General features: G+C 43.6%; 2 protein-coding genes across 5 annotated transcripts; both read right to left on the reverse strand.

Annotated features, from left to right (window-relative positions):
* Positions 1-787: 787 nt before the first annotated feature.
* Positions 788-13,655, reverse strand: LOC120723730 (C-terminal binding protein 1). 3 transcript variants are annotated; one of them, XM_040015394.1, is made up of 11 exons: positions 13,400-13,655; positions 12,306-12,354; positions 11,784-11,930; positions 7,918-8,072; positions 6,888-7,032; positions 6,565-6,771; positions 6,232-6,446; positions 5,370-5,500; positions 5,138-5,265; positions 3,803-3,920; positions 788-3,719 (listed from the first exon to the last, which is right to left on the reverse strand). In XM_040015394.1, the coding sequence occupies exons 3-11, from the start codon at positions 11,842-11,844 to the stop codon at positions 3,533-3,535; spliced, it is 1,347 nt and encodes a 448-aa protein (XP_039871328.1). In that variant the 5' UTR covers positions 11,845-11,930; positions 12,306-12,354; positions 13,400-13,655; the 3' UTR covers positions 788-3,532. The 3 variants fall into 3 exon arrangements, with proteins under 3 accessions (XP_039871328.1, XP_039871329.1, XP_039871330.1); XM_040015395.1 differs by lacking the exon at positions 13,400-13,655 and adding an exon at positions 13,083-13,368; XM_040015396.1 differs by lacking the exons at positions 11,784-11,930; positions 12,306-12,354; positions 13,400-13,655 and adding an exon at positions 10,958-11,721.
* Positions 13,656-14,194: 539 nt separating this feature from the next.
* LOC120723731 (protein FAM53C-like) lies at positions 14,195-18,902 on the reverse strand. Of its 2 annotated transcripts, none has more exons than XM_040015398.1 (5): positions 18,813-18,902; positions 16,758-17,006; positions 16,585-16,645; positions 15,686-16,506; positions 14,195-15,407 (listed from the first exon to the last, which is right to left on the reverse strand). In XM_040015398.1, the coding sequence occupies exons 2-5, from the start codon at positions 16,839-16,841 to the stop codon at positions 15,171-15,173; spliced, it is 1,203 nt and encodes a 400-aa protein (XP_039871332.1). In that variant the 5' UTR covers positions 16,842-17,006; positions 18,813-18,902; the 3' UTR covers positions 14,195-15,170. The 2 variants fall into 2 exon arrangements, with proteins under 2 accessions (XP_039871332.1, XP_039871331.1); XM_040015397.1 differs by having other exon boundaries at positions 18,486-18,825.
* Between the last annotated feature and the right edge of the window lie 110 nt (positions 18,903-19,012).

Consider the following 19,012-nt stretch of genomic DNA (forward strand, 5'->3'; position numbering starts at 1 on the left):
AAAATGTTCACATGTTGTAAAAATACATTTCCCAATTTTAACATTACACACAGTCACTTCCAAGCATTCATTCATTCATTCCTTGTTAGATGGTTAGATGTCAGTGCTAAAAGAAAGCAAAAATGAAAGAGTAAAGGAAAAAGTTCAGACCTGTGCACAAAGGGATCGAAGGGGAGAGCGGTTTCCAAAAACAAGAAAAAAAAAAAAAAAAAAAAAATGCAGGAGGCTGTTCTACATTGTCAGGGCGGAAAACTTGGGATGAGGGACAAGAGACAGAGGGCGACTGCTGGAGGATATGTGTGCATTTTGAACCCTGAGAGAGAAAAAGTGACCAGCTCTCACCATAATTTTCTCCTTTTGCTTTTTGCCAACAGACCACACCAGAGTCCGCTTTGTCCTCCCCCTACCAGTCACACCGGGGCTCCGGCTCGGAGACTTTTAAGAGCAGCAGAGCGGTGATGGTAACGGTGGCGAGGCAGTCTCACACCCAAGAGTGAAATATCAGCTGTGAACATACTCACACTGTGCTTATCTGTTAGCCAACACACATATACTCTCTGCCCGGCTGATTTGAACTATTAAACCAGGGAGTAAGAAAAAAGACATTTAAAATAACGCTGTACAGCACAGGATTGATGTGCTGCAGAATGAGCTAAAAGAGTTCACGCAAGGCTAAATGTGGTTCGTCACTGATAAAGAAACAAGGTGCAGTAGATTTAGGCCTGCTGGGGTGTGAGGAGCTTTTTGCAGAGAGGCCTTGAATGTGGCCCAATCTTCTTTTTTCCTTTTGGCTGGGTGCGTCTCCTGACTTCACCTGCTGTGGTCAACTGTATTAAGGCAGTGAGTGGTTCCATGGCAAATTTCACTAACAGCTACTATTATGGGGAGAGAGTAAGTAAGGCCCACAGGATATCAGTTGGAGAGAAAAGGTGGTGGGATCAGACAAATTTCTTTTAAGAAGAAAAAAAATAAAATAAAAATTGAGGCCTGGGGGGAAAGAGGGATCTCTCGATCTCTGAAATGTTTCAGTACAACATGTAGAACACAGACAGCATATCCATTAAAATAAAACAGAACGGTTTTCATAACAGTGCACTGATGAACTGAAAAAAATATATATATATAATCATCATCATCATCAACAACAGCAAAGAAAATTTTAAGATTACTATTATGCTCATAATCCAAACTATGGGGGTTATTTATTAAAAATATATACTCATCACATGACAGAGGAGCCTAACATCTCAGGACAGACGCGCTCCACGTCTGTCATAGACTCTGAGGGGGGAAACTGTACATCACTGGAAACTGACCACGACAAACATGGCAACTCGGGTTGGAAACACTCGGTGGGGTCTGGTAGGAGGGAGCGGGGGGGCAATAGTATTTCCCCTTAAAAATTACCTCACATGCACTATAGATAGAGCAGCTTGACGAAGGGGGATTAAATGAATAACAAAACAGCACCTACTACTACTGTTCTAGTAAAAGAAAACTAGCAGATCACAACGATCGCCTTTTGTTTTGTTCCTCCTTTTTTTCCTCTCATTTTTCCATCAGCCAGTAAGATTGGGACTGAAACACATCGACTACAGTCTGAATCTGTGCCGAATTCTTACACTATGAGGAAATAAAAAGGTAAAGGCAAACAGATACGCATTGGATTTAATGCCTGAGTATTCATTGATCTTATCGAACCTACAAAGATATTGTCAAATTATTTTATGGGGTTTTTTTTGTTTTTAAATTGTATCATTACTGCTACCATTTTACAACCCTTCTAATAAAGAATAGTAAAGATGCATCTAGAAAATCTGTACAAAAAAATAAAAGGGTATGCACGGTACATTCAATATCTGTTACTGAGGTACTAGAAGTGGTGTTCCCATGACACCAGGGCAACAGCGTTTAAGAGTTACTCCTAGGGGCTATTCCTTTGGAACGACAACAGCTTGTTATAAGGGTGAGGGAACATACAAACACACACTCGCACACAAACCCACACTATCACGCGCGCACACACACACACACACGCGCATGCCACGGTCATTAACGAGCCAGCATGCAAGAACACCGTCCCATTTGCTCCTACGGAGAATCTAATCTCTATCGTCCCCTCGCACTTTGAAGGAATTGATGGATTCATGAGCAGATGTATAGGGTTGGAGCATCACAGTGGGAGAACAGTGGAGGGTGGGTGACAGAGTGGGTGTGTGGGTGGTTGTGGCGCGAGCTTAACAATAAGGCGGTAATCTATCCCTGGTCACCCCTCCTGTGGTTTGAACGTCGGCAGTGTGTCATCGTGTTCTTCGTCACTAAAGGTTACCTGTAACTGTGACTGAGAGAAGCTGCAGGCAGCTTCCTCTGCTCTGAGCAGCCAGACAGCGCCCTCTGCTGAAATGCTGCTGGGTTTCCAGCTGGGAAGGAAATGAAAAACAGAAAAGCTGCTGCAATCGAGTCCCTGTGGGCACCAGGTGCACAGGACCTCACACGCTCACTCGCACACTCAAACGCACACAAACGCACATCACTCAAGACTGCTGGCAAGAGATAGAAATTCATACCAGGACATGCAGGTACATCTCTGATATGACGCTCAGAGCTTTTATCTCATGACATCACAATCCAAAAGGGGAAAAGCGTGTGTAAATACAGGGATGACTGTCCTAAAACTAGACAATCGCAGCAGTGAAAGTTGACAAAGAATAATGGGTTTAATACTCACAGACGAGTTTAGCAGATAAAAAACACACTGTGACAGTCAGAGAGCTCCACACTGACAGCATTATGGATCCCTCTGCTGAGCAAGCTGATGACAGCGCAGAGGAGAGACAAGGGCCAAAGTGGGCTAAAGGGTTAGCTAGATACTTGGCAGGGAGAAGAGGATGTACTGTTTGTGATTCTGTCCTGTTTTCTTCTTTTACTTCAGTACAAACTTCACCCCCCCATCATGAGAAAGATGGAAAGGGTAAGAAAAAGAAAAAAGGACGAGAGCAGTAACATGAGCCATTAATGTACAAAAGTGGGGCTTCAACCATTCTGTGTCTGTGCCTCTAGTGGTCAGAGGAGGACTGCAGGAGGCAGACTGTAAAGCCTCGTGTCAGAAATGCTTTTTTTCTTGTTTTCTTCTTTTTTAAACAAACAAACATTAACATCTAGAACCAGAGCAGATCAACTTTTCATTAAAACAACAACCAACTAAGGAAATAAACCAATCCAATCACTGAATCCTTGAGAACACAGTTATTGCTGACGTAGTGGGGGAGTGAAGGAGATGAGGGGATGGTGGGTGAGCAGGTGGAGGATGGAGGCAAGGGTGTATTCTGGGTGGTGGTGGTTGGGGGGGTGGATTGTTGTGGTGTGGACAGGTCACTCCTGGGCTGGTTATGTGATCTGAGAAAAGACTGTAGAGCCACGTCAGGTCAAACTAGTGCTGCCGATGTACTGGAGGGTAGGGTTGTGTCTGATCCTGGGAGGCGGGGGTTGGTTTCCAGAGATGACGGAATGTGCTGACGGCGGTGGGGGGGGGCTATTGGTCGGAAGGGATGTCTCTGTCGGCTTCGGCCTTAGTAGGTTGCCCTGGGGATGGGGCGTGAGGGGGGTGGGAGACGGGGGCGATGCCATGTGCCAGGGTTCCTGGAACCAAACTTTCAACGCCTGCGGCAGCTCCTGGGAGACCGCCTGCTGCTGCAACGTTGATCAGCCCCGGAGGAAATCTGACACAGAGCCAAGCAAAATCAGATCAGGTTAAATTCAACCTTATCACCAATGAGGCAATCTCGGTCAATTCTCCGCTCACCTGTAGGCGGCTCCATTTAGTTCTGGGTGAACAGTAGCGGCCTCCATGCCGGGCCACTGAGAGGCTGCCATCAGATACTCCTTATTAACACAGTTCTTCAGACTGTCGGGGATACGCCCTGCAGTAAACAAACCACAAAGTTTCGCTGTCAGAAATGACCGACAACCTCCTTATTCAGCTACCGGATACATTTCTGGTTTAATGTTCTAGCAATATGAGTCAAAACAGTCTCAGCATGGCAACAGGGAACACGTTACTCCAATGAAGCCTGTGTATTCCAAACGCCTTCGATGCTTGTTTCCTGCGGGGGAACACGGCAGGTCTATGTGCCGCGCTGGAATGGTAGCGCTGTGCAGGGCGGCTGCTGTGTTCGCTTCGTATTACTCCTCACCCCCCACCCAATCCTGTGGCTTGTCATGTCTTTCACAAAGTGTGATGTGGACATTTATGTGCTTTTTGTGCAGAGGAGTTTTTTCGTTTCCTGTTCTCATGCTGTCCTACCATGGAAGCACAGCATGAGTAGAGGTCTCTTTTTTCCCTCTTGTACTTTCCCATTGTTGTGTATATTTCAGTGTTTTTCTGTAACGCTACTGATCTCCGACTTGATCCCCATGTAATGTCTGTGTTGTGTCTGTAAGGTCGGGGGGTTCCATTTCACTGCAGGGCAACCTGCATGTGGCGAATAAAGCTTTGATTGATTGATTGATTCATCATACATGCTCTGTGTTTGGTGGTAGGCATTTCATTTTCAAATTTTATGTGTGGAAATATAATCAAGAATTTAAAAATTTGTGTTTTTGGAATTTTACTCTTTAACCTCTTCTCCCATAAAGACAATATTTGAGGACATCCCATGGACCCTTAATGAGTTTTGAGACCTCAGTAATAAAAACTTGGTTTTATGATCATTAGAAGAGTTTCCAGGTTTTTCCAAGGGTAGTGCTAGTAAAGTGTAAAGGCAGAGTTCACCTTCAGTAACATCTGATCCAAACTGAGTAACTTTGTCCTGAAAGCCGGTCTGAAATATGACAGTAACTGCTCAGTTCAAAAAAGAGAAACAAGGGGTACTCCTGGTAGTACTCTAAAACTCTATCACGCATCTTAAGAAAATCCAGAATTAGTCAGACTCCCGCTCTGATCCACTAATTCTGCACTTGTCCTAACCACAAAAAACCTGTATGCATGCTTAGAGATACAAACACTGGGCGATTCACAGAACCCAAACTGTCATTAGAAAAGTGATAGTTGCCAAAAAGTGAGGAGTGTCACATAATAATGCGTTCACTGCAGCGAAAGAAATGGCTCGATCTCATAAGATGAGTGTACACGTCTTACCAGTGATGGCCCGGCGCACCTCTCTGGCTGCCTCTTCACGAGCCTCGACAGATGCCTGCTCACTGTACCAAGATGTGTGCGGGGTACAGATCAGGTTGGGGGCATCCTTCAGAGGGCCTGTTGAAAAACTGGAGAAGAAAGTACAGGCTGTTACAGAGAGAGCACTGAGGGTTTGCACCACACTTATGTATGAATGTAGCGGGCCAGTTAGAGCCCAATTCACTAGGGTTACCTGAAGGGTTCTGTCTCATGGACGTCCAGGGCGGCACCTCGTATCCGGCCTTCCTTTAGGGCCTGAGCCAGTGCTTTCTCATCCACCAGACCGCCTCTAGATGTGTTCACCAGGAAGGCTCCTTGGCGCATCTGTGTCATTAACAATATCATTCAACAATGTGGATGAGAGCTTGCGAGGAAAGGCTAAGAATTTCAATTTCCAGCGAAATGCAGTACAAACTGAAACAAATGAGCACTATTAAACTCTGATTAACACACACAGTCACACAATTACAATGTTTGGCTCAGGAAAAGCTGCAAATGTTTGAAATGTCTTGCACATAGAAATAGTCACTCTCATTTAAAGTCCTGTCGATTATTTACAAAAACACCAGCCAGTAGTTCCTGTGTGCTAAAGCAACAGTTTACTTAGCTGATGCTAGATAATGATTATGTTGAATTAATCCCACCAAAAAACTACAATTAATGCATTCAAAGACCCCTGCAGAAAAATATTTCTTTCATCCTCACAAAGAGCAATAAGGCAGAATTAGGCAGGAACGAGTCCTCAGATGTTACTGAAGTCATTTTGATAATAAACTTCTAATCATATGGATGTGACAAATACATCTAAAATTAATAACCTAACTGAACCAAATTATCAGCTGATGCAAGATAATATTTAGAGAAGTACGGCAGAATGCAGTCGTATCTAATCTCATCTAAAATAAACAACGCAAGCTACTCACAGGGTTTAAACAGATAGCAGAGGTATGTTGTCACTAGACAATCTATTCTAAACAAAACATAGCTGAGGTGGAAGTAATGCTACCCTTTCTGAAGCTAACATTGTTTTGGATATTTGGAGTATGTTCACACACCTGTTTGATGGTGAAGTCATTAATGAGATGGTGGTTGTGCTCATTGAGGCTGCAGTGCAGGGACACACAGTCAGAGTGGATTAGCAAGTCCTGCAGAGTGGCCATTCTCTGCAGGCCGAGTGAGCGCTCCACGCCATCGGGCAGGTAAGGGTCATAAAAGATCACGCCAAAACCAAAGGCCTTTGCCCGCAGAGCTACTGCTTGACCAACACGTCCTGGAAGGAGGAAGGGGAGGTTAGGGGTATAAGAAGCCATTAGTGGTGCACAGGCTTATTTTAAAATTCGTCACATTTCCTTACTTTGATGCCACCCCTCACTACGCTTTTTACTCACCTAGACCAATAATGCCCAGCGTTTCCCCCCGGATACGAGCGGCGCCACCAGCCACCTCTCTGATCTGCTCCACGCTAGAAGCACGGGTCCCCTCCCTTAGAGCTTGGTGCATCCAGGTTACTCGCCTGTACAGGTTGAGAATCAGACATAGCGAAGTGTCCGCTGTCTCTTCCACTGAGGCTGCTGGCACGTTACAGACAGCGATGCCTAAATAACGGGTAGAAAAGAAGAAAGAAACATTAACTAAACTGTGTTCTGTTTTACTGTGTCACAGCATGGCTGTACAAGTCTCTGAAAATACAGTACAAATTTGATCCTCTCACCCAGCTCAGCGGCTGCTTTGACATCAACGTTGTCGAAGCCGGAGCCGATCCTGACAATTACTCGTAGGCCTTTAAACTTTTCCAAGTCATCTCTGGATAGAGTGATAGTGTGGTACAGCAGAGCGGCCACTGCCTCGTTTAGCACCTGTTGGAGACAGATGGAAATTTTAACACCTCGGTGTTCATCTCAGTGGACTGCACTTATCATTCTGTTAAAAGGCTGCAGTGTTGTGCACGGATTTCAATTCCACTTGTGAAGGAGGTGCATGTATGCATGCTCTCTTAAATAAATCATCAAATAATACAGCTGCTTCTTTACAAATCTATTGCTAAGTGCATTATGATAAATGAATAATGAGTGAGGAAATAAAGAAAGAAATAATAAACTAAACTAATCAACTGCATTCATCTCCACTGTCTTGGGCTGCAGCTAGCGGTGCTAATCCTGAGTGACTTCACGTTGTTTGTACATGAACCACTTTTCCATCTGCTGCAGGTTCTGTTAAGAGCGATTCTCCAGCTCATAATGGAGTTTCAAAGCAAAGCGAGGACTAACAATCTCCAGCTGCAGCCCAGGATGGTGTAGATGGAATCTTTCCAACCATGGGACAGATCCTCTCTTAGGAAGCAGGTGAATGATAGTGAGGACCGCTACAATAGCATCCTGGCCAGCAAGGCAGCCAGCAAGAAAAACATGAGACAGGAAGGTCAGAGATAGTTAGTAACTGAGCCTTCTAAGTAAGGAATAAAAGAAGTGAGAGGGTTGTTCTGTCTGAGAGACTATATAACATAACATAAAATGTGCTTGTTAATATGTCTGAGCCATCTGTCACAGCCAAATCTGTGTGGGGGGGAATTTTTTTTTCTCCGCAGGTTTCTTTTGTGTAGACAGCTTAGACGCTGTCTGAAGTTTACAGCTCTAGGAAAAGGGAATGCAGCCTTTTTTGACATTTAGAAGGTTTTAGAAGAATGTTTCATGTGACATCAGAATGTCGTGCCTTTTTAACGTGTGTGCTTGTGTCTCCTCTACCTTTTCATGAATCTCTTGTGTAGACTGGGCATCACAGAAAGCCACTGTGGCCACATCTTTCAGGATGGGCATCTCCACAGTGCAGTCACGCCCGTCCAGCAGGGCCACCAGAGGCCGAGGGTGCATTGGCCCATTCAGGATTGGGGGTCGGATACCTGAATCCGCCGGGGAGAAAAGGGACAAATGTGCATCAAATCAATCTGAAGCAAGAACCAGGTAAAAGGTATCAAATTGCCACAGACGCATGTGAGCACTTGTTTTCAAACAGATTTTGTTACACAGCATTTCTGCTTTTTTTCCCCCTTTCAAATGTAGCTTCCACATGACGTTTGACGTAAAGAGCTACCAGCTACTTGCATTTCAGAACCAGTAAATTTCAGCTGAAGGTTTGTGACTCAACAGTCTGCATTTCCCATGTCTGGACTATCCGACGTGATACAAGTCATCATACCCTCACAAAAAAATCCCCCTGCGCACATGGCTAAACAGAGCTAGACAATAATAACTCAAGACTTTTATGACTGTATTTTTCCAACACTTACACCAGAACCTTAAGGGAACTATCAAAATGGTGTGTTTAAGTGTGTGTGTGTTTATACCAAGTGTTTTAAGGTTACAAAAGCAATGTGTAACCATATCTATGATGGGGCATGGACAGTGTCCAGCCATCTGGCCTAGTTGGCATTGAACTCCAGCTCTGTTTAGGATAGCATGTAACCATTATACACCGTCAAGACTTCACAGAGCCATCGCGTCCTGTTCAAATCTACTACTCATAAAGGGGAAGCTTGGACACTGGTTAATGAAAGAGAGGCTTTTAGTTAAGTGTTAATTCTGGGAACTTGGCCTGCCTACTGTATGAGCAGACGGGTGGGGGTAGGGACAACGGGGGTGAGGTGATGGGTGTATGATGACTGGGGGAGGGGCGGAGAAAACTGTGGGGTCTCTGGGAGGAGGTTGTGGGGATTGGAGAGGAGGGGGGGCCTGAGTCATGACCTAAATTCTCCCGTCTGGAAGAGTCCCTACTTCTTATTTTTCCTGTTCTACCCTTTTTTCCCCCCAATCGCACACTCACAAACACCTCAGCAGCAAACATCTGCACAACTGGCTCATGTGCACTACGGTCAATATTGCACGATTACCACAAATCAGAGGGATCAATAGGGATGCCGCGAGAACCGATATGGTAGCTAAGAAAAACACAAAGTACTTTGCATTCAAGGGTGGGCAAGCAAGGGATGATAAGTGCAACATGCCCCCTGCAAATTAAATGATATGATGTTTTTTTAGAGAAAGGGAGGAAATAATTCCAGTTGAGCAAAGCACCTGAAAGACCAGCATCCAGATCGGTTCACGGAATTCAAGTTGAGTGGGTTTCACTTCATAGTATCAGCAAACAAAGTATTGTCCTTCTTAGGTTATCCTGAAATACACGTTAGCGTTTTGTTTGAGACAGTTGGCACTGCTGTTGTGAAATTAACTTTGTTTTATAGGCTGAAATGTTTGCAGTGGCTAACACTAAATGCTTATGCCAACATAATGTAACTGTAACATTAGTAAGCCACTCAGCAAACACCCTAACACTTCAGTCTGTGTCTTCTCAAAAAAGAAATTATAATATTAACATCTTAAATAAATGATCTGCCATGTCAGTGTTTTAACACAACATTTAAGTACGTTGGATAATATTTTTGTTTTTGGTATATAAAATCATATTTTTACTGGTACAGACTATTCAATTAAATTATAAACGCCACATCTTTGCAAAAACAGCTACATCAGTAAAGTGTGTTTTACTCTTGCTCAATGTAGTTTTCTCACATGAAATCTGGATAAATCTTTCAGGAGAATCAGATCCAACAATTATTTCTCAGGACTAGAAGACAACAGGAGACTGTCCACTTGGGTAGAGCCTGCTGGAGGCAGGACACATGACGCCCACTCACTTGCTGTGGATTCTCTAGACAATTACCTGTGCTACTCACACATTTTGCTGTGTTTAAGCCAGCTAAAGTCCACTTAACACCTGGATTGAGAGCTGGATAACCTGTCCAAATAATCTCTAGGGACGCGTGAAGGCGACTTTAACGTCTTCAGGCTTGGACTGACTCCACACATGCGCCAGCACTCACTGTCTCAGTCCTGTTGGGTGACAGGTGTGTGTGCGCCTGCCCCCATGGTGGGGAGTGTGACAAGCAGGAACATTTACTTGGACAGAAGACAGGACGTAATGGTGAGACTGTTGAGGAAGAAAAGGCGCTGGTAGCTGGAAGGGGGGTGGAAAACAAATATTTGCGAAAGCTTCCTCTGACGCCTGAGCATATCTCAATTCATGAATAAAATGCACACAAGCTGGGGGGAAAAAGGTATTTATAAAGCCTGGTACACTCAATCTGATGCACACCATTTAGCAGTGTGATTCACATTTGCGGCAGAAGGTTCAAGAATGCCGTCATGCTGACTGCAAACAGGCTAGAGAAAAAAAAAGACAAAAAACAAAGACTCTTACTATGCAGAAAAAACCCAAATGGGTGCGTCACAAAGACTCCCTGTGTAAAAATATATATCCAAGTAGGCCTACACAGAGAGCAATCTGAGCAAAGGACATCGGCATACCCGAGGCCTACAACCAGCGAGCATGGCCGCACACACAATGCAATTCATTCAGTGATTCATTCATTCTCCCTCCCTCTCCCTTTCTTTCCCCTTACTCCCTCCTCCTCCTCCTCCCCCCCCCTGGCTGTAGTTAGAGTAAGAGGTGAGGGGGGAGGGGCAGCAAGCGATGATAATGCAGCAAGCAGCAGTACTCCACCCAGACACAGTGAGACCCACATACACACACATGCGATTATTCAGTTCCTTCTTAGCGCCTGCGACACCAACACACACTAAAGACAAAAAAGGAAAAAAAAGAAAAAAGGGAAACTGCACACACATAGCCGGCACCACACCCAGAGCCTAGATCCCTTCCCCCCTTCCACAGTTCACAAATTTCAAAAACACATGCCGATATAGAAAACACATGAGCACCGGGGCTAACCTTGCATTATGAAGTCTGTCAGCCTGTCTTCCTCTCTCTCTACCCTCGCCTTGCTCTCCCTCTATTGCTCGTTTTTTTTTCCTCCCTCTCTCTCTGTTAGCCTGCTCTTGGCTGACTGGATCCCAGCTGTCATCCACGCCCAGCCCCTCCCCCACAGCCTGCCTCCAATCACCGGGCGACTCTATTGAGAGCCAGCCAACCAGCACTAACCTCATTAGCATAGCCCAAGCTGAGGCTGAGAGCGGTTTGGGGGGCTGTTGTCGTTTTTTAAAGAGACAGCTGGCCCGTTTCCCTGTAGCTGCGGCCACGACCCTTCACCTTGTCCTCTCTCCCTTTCACCCGTCTCCTGAGACTCTTCCAGACGCTTCCCTCCATTTTAGCGCACCGTTATGTCTCATCACTATCATCAACTCTCCACTCTCCAACCACTGTATCTCTAGAAATCTGCAGTGTAACATCTTCAAATGCATTCTGCTAAAAAGATCCAAGTTCACCTATTTTTCTCACCTAAAAATCGAAACAATTAATTTCACCGTGACTGTATGCATCTGCCCATTCTGATGGATATTTCAAATTCTTTACTACTGTCCGCCTTCGGAGTTAAAACCCTTGTGAGTTGTGGCTTAAAAGGTGGTTTTCTCTTGAGGACACAGCATGTAGTAAATCTCTTCTGCAACCAAGTATTAAAGATTATTTCATAAGAAACTATCATTATGTGCAATGGCACAGGAACATTACAAACAAATGTTATTATACTTCCTCAAAACACTTATATATATTTTTTGAGAATCCTACATATATATGACTGTAATGCTTAAAGTCTCACCCTCACAAATGCGGTCGAGTCTCTGCCGCTTGATTTGTTTGTGCTTGTCCATCAGAGCCATACACCAAGCAGTCTATACCCAGGGACACAGAAAGAACAGATCCAAGTGGTGGCAGGGCCCCTTTAATGACGTCCACGTATTTTCACCTGCATACAAGAATCCAGCCAAAAATGAAAAGATGAAAAAAATAGAAATTTTAAATGCATCCTTATGTTGACACCTGCATTAAACCCAGACTTGCAAATGAAAAGTAATGAGGATTTTAGAATTCAAAAAAAGAGTCACTTTCTTTTTTAAACACATAGAATTTGGAGTATTAGAAGTTAGCCATAATCAAACTTGCCAGGAATGAAAACACTCACAAGTGAAACTTTTTTCCACAAGATCAAGTGATAACTAAAGCTAAAAAGTTACAGGACTACGGTTTTGGGGGCGTTGGGGGAAATATACTGTATATTTACCCCCAGAAACTTATTATAAGGTTTTATTAGTACAGCTGCAGGGTTTAGACAGACACTCACCTGGAGAATAGCGTCTGTTGCACCAGTCAGGTTCACAACTTAGTTTACACTGTAAACAAAGCAGAGATAAAATTACTTTAGGTGATAATAATGCGAAACAGTGACGCTGCAGGTGGCTCATTAAAATAATAAAAATAATAATAATAACTGAATAAAACTCGACACTTATAACATCACATGCACAGCAATTAAAATGATATGGCCATCATCTAGTGGCAAAAGTATTTTGAGAAAAGTAACTTGCGCTGTACAACTCGCATAGTTTTTCCCCCCCTTCTTTTTCACAGTTACACTCGTTCATGTTCCCCAACTTTCTCCTTAACTTTACTACAACAACCTAGGCACACAGTACGAATAAACAGTACGAAAGGACACTCTTGATAACTTTTTGGTTATAATATCCCCAACGGTTAGCTCCCAAATTACCGTTAATGAACTAGTTAGCTTACAGTGCTAGCTCACTCGTTTCTACTCTATCCAGAAACACCGGGACGCTTACAATGAAGGATAACATTCATCCGTTAAATGCAAACGTTACATTTATTGACTCATATACGCAGATGACATTCACTAAAGTCCACTCCGAGTTAGTTCAGCTAGCATTAACTTTTGAATCGCAATCCGAGCTATCGCTAACTAAACACATAGCACAGCAGCTAGCTGCGCGACGGTGGCTAGCTAACCCAAACACAAACACTTGAGGACTCTCTAACATTTTAGTGGCAAGTTCAAACTCCCGCCAACTTTCGAGTACACGTTGTTTTTGATGTTATTTACTTCTCATTAACTCGTGAATAGTGTTGCTACAACCCACGTCCACAATTACATGAGGCGTTTGAAGCGTTGCTAACGTTAGCTAGCTATCGCCGATAACTAGTGTGCAGCTGAGTGTGTGGGAGATGAGAACGGAGGGGGAGCCCATTTCGTCCGATCTGTTATCAGCGAAGAGCGCTACAATGTGAAATATCTGACCCAGAAGCTTTAAAATCATTAATTCTTCGGGGAAGGAACAATCGCCCGTATGCTTGATTTGAACCACATCTACTTTGTGAACTAAAAAGCGAATCTTGTGAGGAGAAATGATAATTATTTACCCCGAATAAACTCTTTGAGGAGTGCTCAGACAGTGTGCGTGCGTCGGCGGTGTTCCCTCTCTCCCGATCGCCATGAAATTAGACAAAGAGGAAGTGGCTTGTCGATGTGGGGGTCAGACAGTGTGCGAGAAAGCATCCTTGGACTGGAAGGAGCGCCCTCACCTTTCAAGGCGGAACGACAAAGACGCGCAAACTCGAGTGCAACAAGTCTGCAGGCAGTTATCAAAACTTTCTGCTTAAACTTTAACTTCGTGTGCAGCGTTCTTACACATACACCGCAGACCCGATTCTGCTTAATTTGTAATTCGGTTACAGCTAGCTACAATATAGTTTACAGGAAAAACACATTTTCTCCCCGAGCGCGAAATGTAGGTGTATGTGTGTCAATATCTATGTTAACTAACCCAAACTGGACTATACAGTATATCCATACAGCACGACTATTATACTGAGATCAGCCACTAGGTGTCACAATAATCCAATTATCTACTGCCCCCTGACTTCCTTCATGTTGGGTCCAAGCATGAAACAACATTCATAATCATTTAAGAAGAAGAAAAGAAGGACAAGACACTTTTTGGGAAAAAAAATAATTCTATTAAATTTATTTGTACATAAATTGTGCAACAAGTATATTTCCAGCCAAAGAAATCATTTCTTAAAAGCCTCACTCTCTTTCGTTACATACACTCTCAGAAATGGCTGGACGCGTGTACTCACTCAAACCACTGTACAGCCCGTTACATTGTGCCCTGTGAAGACCAGCTGCAGCACTCATACGACTGACCACTGAAGTGTATGTGCCTCGAATTCAGAAATATCTCAATCAGTGCAAACAGGAGCCTGGCTGTGAAAAACAAGAGCACAGCACCAAGAACTCTGTATTTTAAGCTTAAGGCATGGTCAGTTTATGTAAGCCGTGTCGCTGTTGACAAGATGTGTCAATGTCAAAGCAATTACACAAACTCCAAAAAGATAATGTAACGTAGAGGGTGTGTTATGTCGTTTGTGCCAGAAGAAAAGCAGAATATATCTGAAAAGTTAGAACAGCAGTAAAAGTGAAGAGGCTTTAGGCGAGATTTTTAAAAAGTGGAATGTATCCTGTTAAATACACAGAACAATTAAATATGGATACTTATTGTATGGGCTTTTTTTTTTTTTTTTTTTTTTTAATCTTACACACAGCAACATTTTAGCTACTGTTAAACAGCTCACATTTAATTCAGTCAGCCAAATACAAAAGTAGTCTACTCGAGTATCAGAAGCAGCACTGAACAACAATCGGTCTCATTCAGTTACTGGCATTTAGTGTGCGTCATGTAATAGAAACATTCTGTCAACCTCTGGCAATAAAGTTCTTTGATAAGGATATGTAAGGCTATCAAGATGCAAACCAGTGGCTTATGCTAATTAAGACTTGTGTTAATATCAAATATTAGTCAAAAATCTGTGCGCATTAAATCTTGCTTATTCGCTCATGCACATTTCCTTAAGGAGTGCTTCAACAGGCCAGCGCTAACAAAATTTGTGCAATTTTGAATAGTGAGCAAGCTCAAGTGTTATGATCGCAGCAATGTCATTGGATATTAGCCTCCCACATGGGGTCCTTGGATCTTACTTTTAAACTCTGGACATTTGTATAGAGAGGGCAGCAGGTTTCCACCAACTGCCAGAAGAGCACGTTATATTAAAAAGAAAAAAAATATAAGCCTGCAGGTGTGCTTAACATGGATATGAATGCAGTTATAACACTGAGAGCACCAAGGAGCGATCAGTTTTCTTCTATAAGGTTCAGATCCAATTCTGTACAGTCTCTTTCAAAAACAATCTTTTGTCCTCCATCTGCAGGCCTCCTTTCGTCTTCCTCTTCCTCACTTTCACTGAGCGGCCCGATGCTGGCTCTTCCCAGAAACTCTGCCGGAGAGAAAGCCGAACGTCGTTCCACCTGTGAGGTCACTGGAATCAAACCGCTACCTGGTCCATATGCAGGGCTCTCACGATTACCAATCTAAGCAGGAAAAACCATGTGCATCATGATCATCATGTTACTATTTTTATAGGCAAAAAAATTATTGTCTTGCATCCTTGCATCAAACAATAAGTGTTAAAGATAAAGTGGTAAAACATAAGTGATGAGATAAAAGCAAAAAAAAAAAAAAAAAGATCACAAAAGGTCTCAAAGAGAAGGCTACATTTAAGGAAATTAGTGAACTTGATTGCCCACCAATACTATTAGCCTCCGTCACAGAGGTACTGTAACACTGATGGACCACCTTCCTTGCTCACCTGTGTCATCTTGCTGAAGTCGAGGACTGGCCTTGGGTAGGGCAGAACATCTGGGTCATGGCGCCTCTTTAAGCGAGGTTTGCGCATGTCACAGGGCTGCGAGTGGCAACGTGGCAAAGCAGGGGGGAGGCCACGCCTAGATGAGGATGGTGTGCTGCAGGCTGAAGTAGGAGACGGAGACAGCGCTGGGTGCTCCAAGTCAGAACGGCCATATTTCAAGGCTGAACCTGGACAGGGTTGGGGGGGCGCCGTAGGAGATTTCTGAATGTGTACAGGGGAGAGGGAGAAGCGACGCTGCAGCACATAGTGTGAGGTCAGCGGGGCCGGTGAAGAAGAGCACGAAGAAGGCGTAGCAAAGGATGCAGAACACGCTCCTTTCAGTGTATCACAGGGGTCCCATGGGAAGCCCCATGATATCGGGGAGTCAGACGATAGCGCTAAGCTAAAGAAGGTAGGACTAGCAGATGAATGTACGGAGGAAGAGGGGAAGGAGGAACTAGGACCACAAAGTGGCAAAGAGCTGGCTCCAGAGCCTGAACTAGATGCTCCACCACTGTGACAGCTACGTTTCACCGGGGTCCAAACCCTTGATGCGCTGGGATGCCAGGTGGTGCGGCACTGAGATAGATCCTCTGGAACAGAGAGGGACCGGCAGTGGCGTTTTGGAGGTGGCGGAGGTGAACTTTGGAAAGCCTTGAAGGGACGTTCTGGTCTCTGGAGTGATTCTCCAGATTGAGAAGTAGGCCATAGTGAATCAAGTCCACAGGAGTCATCCAAAACACTGGCAACAGATGATGGATGTGTAGTTGAGGTGTAGCTCTCTGAAAATGCCAAAAAGATAAACATGAGGCCAATTTCCCCACTGGTCACAAATGTTGCTCTTAACTCACTAAACTTGCCTTGTGTTGTTTTATGAGCACTCCACGAGACAGTGGGACTGGAGCCCACTGTAGGTAATGACTGTAACAAACAGAATGACTTGTTTTCAAAATCAGAAGTGAGAAAACCAAGTCAATGAAACAAAATCAGTTTGAAGGACAAGACTTTGTTCCATCTAAACCATCCAACTCACCACATTCACACTGAATGAGAAGGCCTTGTGATAGGGTTCTTCTAAACTCTGCTTACGAAGTTGCTCTGTTATAAGAGTCACCATATTTGTAGCTATGATCCAGGGAGAGACATGGAGATGAGGAGATTTACCAAGGGCAGTGAAAGTGTCATTAGTCAGAGTTCTGGCGTGGTTTGTGGCGTCCCCTCTACACCTCAACCAGCCAGACTGACCAGCTTCCTCACTTTGCCACCAACATCTTTATGCAACCTAGAGAGGCAGGTGAGAATAGATTGAAACAAATTAAATAAGTGGTTAGACAAACTGCAGAGAAATCAAACTAGTTTAGTCATTGTGGGGCAGAGGGTACTTTCTAATGTTTGTTTTTCTGTTTGGGAAAGCCCACAGCAAGAGGAACAGAAAAGCTGCACACCAAACACTGACCACAGGTCTATGTGAACCAAGCTAGGGTTTATAAGTTGCCCTTTCATTCATGCAGGAGCAGAAGTTTATGCTCACTAAGGCGAGAATCACACATGGACATGAGGTGACCCTGAACAAAGCAGCACGTCACATTTCATCACATTAAGTTCATATTGTCATTCCAAATGGGACTCCAAAGAAAATTTTAATTTCGAAGGAGATGCAGACTACAACTCAAGTGAAAACTTTTGCATCAATACAAAGGCAATCAAGTCAGTAGGGTCCAATAAACTGAAATGACAAGAGTTGTGAGTAGTAAAGAATGGAAGGGGGAGGGAAAGACTAAAAGGGAAAGGATGGAGGGGGAAGTGTGTGAAAAATGAATGGGACAGGGGCTGGAAGCATACCATAGTATCTTTGTAAAGGGGACAAAAGAATAGTGACCAGGTCTCAAGGACTTACTTGAGGCCAAACCAAATACACAGCCCTGAACTACTCTACTTGTAATCAAAAACTTTAAAAAACATTAGTTACTGAATGCACAAACACCTGAAGATTAACCTGCAGTAGCCCATGTATGGAATCCCAGGAAGTCTATTACTCAGTGCTGTACATCTCAAATTGAAAGTAAAAGACACAGAATGACCGTTGCATTAAAATGTAACATGACCCATTAGCCTTTGGACTTCTGTTTAAAAGAATGTGTAGAGCACATGTAGGGTGGAAACCCCCCCCTTCAAAAAAACCAAATATTAATCTAGCAACTTTGAGGCCCTTTGATGGCATTTATATTTCAGCTCACTTAAGAGCCTTTCGTTCAATCACTGTTGAGAGTCAAGATGTGGCCTCCAGGGCCTTCCTCCTCCTTGTGGCAAACAGTGCATTTGCTAGCCTAGTTCCACATGCCACAAGACATACTATTTAAGGGGCACAAGATCAAGCTTTTTCCACTGTCATGTCCTGAACACAATCAAGAGCTGTCAAGTAACTAGTATAAAACTTTAGCATCACTTTTCAGTGTGACTAGCAAACATACATTCGATCAGCATAAGAAAAAATATATATATAGGAGGCTGTCGAAATGACAAGAAACCTTTAGCACAGCCACCTTGATAAAATAGCTTTGACTTAAGGACACTGTATTTTAAAAAGAAAACCAAAATTTAAAAAAAAAAAAATACAAAAAACATGGAAAACAAGCGAGTTTAACACAGTGTTGCGCAGCTTACTCAAAAACCACGTTTCTGCCCATCAGCTAAAATTCATGAACTGCAATCCAGCTGTTGTTCGTTACAATGTAACACATTAAAATAATGCTAAACTTACAGGCTCGATAGGATTCCGATTATAGCCGGTGAGCAAGGTGGTATGTGGTAAGCTAGCTCACGAACACGATGCAGCCAGTGAAGCACCAAGTTGTCAGCTAGCTCATAGGATAAATGCACTAAAATTACTAGCGTCAGTTTATTACAATAGATCTGATTGCGACCGGTTAGAGGCTTGTCATTCCAGTCGGTTATAGCTACGTTTTGTAAGGCCAGTATGAAAATTTGCGTTCCTAAATTTAACGCTAACCCAACAGCCTATGTCTAAATCAGTTGTAGCGTTAGCTTGGTTGCGAGCTAGCATGCTACAGCTGTCTTGATGTATTACCTGCATTCAGGCGTTCCTAAGCAACCAAAGCTGCGCAGCGAGTGCACCGGGTGGCGAGCAGATTAACTGAGTATTTATAGCTTCTGGACGATACCAATTGAGAGGGTGTTTTTGTCACATGCCTTTACAACTGGTGATTCAAGAGATGCTTAAATGAGGTTTAGACATACCAAAAATGTATAACGTTTACTATTGTTTTT

Source organism: Simochromis diagramma, unplaced genomic scaffold (assembly GCF_900408965.1).
Source record: "Simochromis diagramma unplaced genomic scaffold, fSimDia1.1 OVJJ01000685.1, whole genome shotgun sequence".
In the NCBI taxonomy this organism is placed as follows: Eukaryota; Metazoa; Chordata; class Actinopteri; order Cichliformes; family Cichlidae; genus Simochromis; species Simochromis diagramma.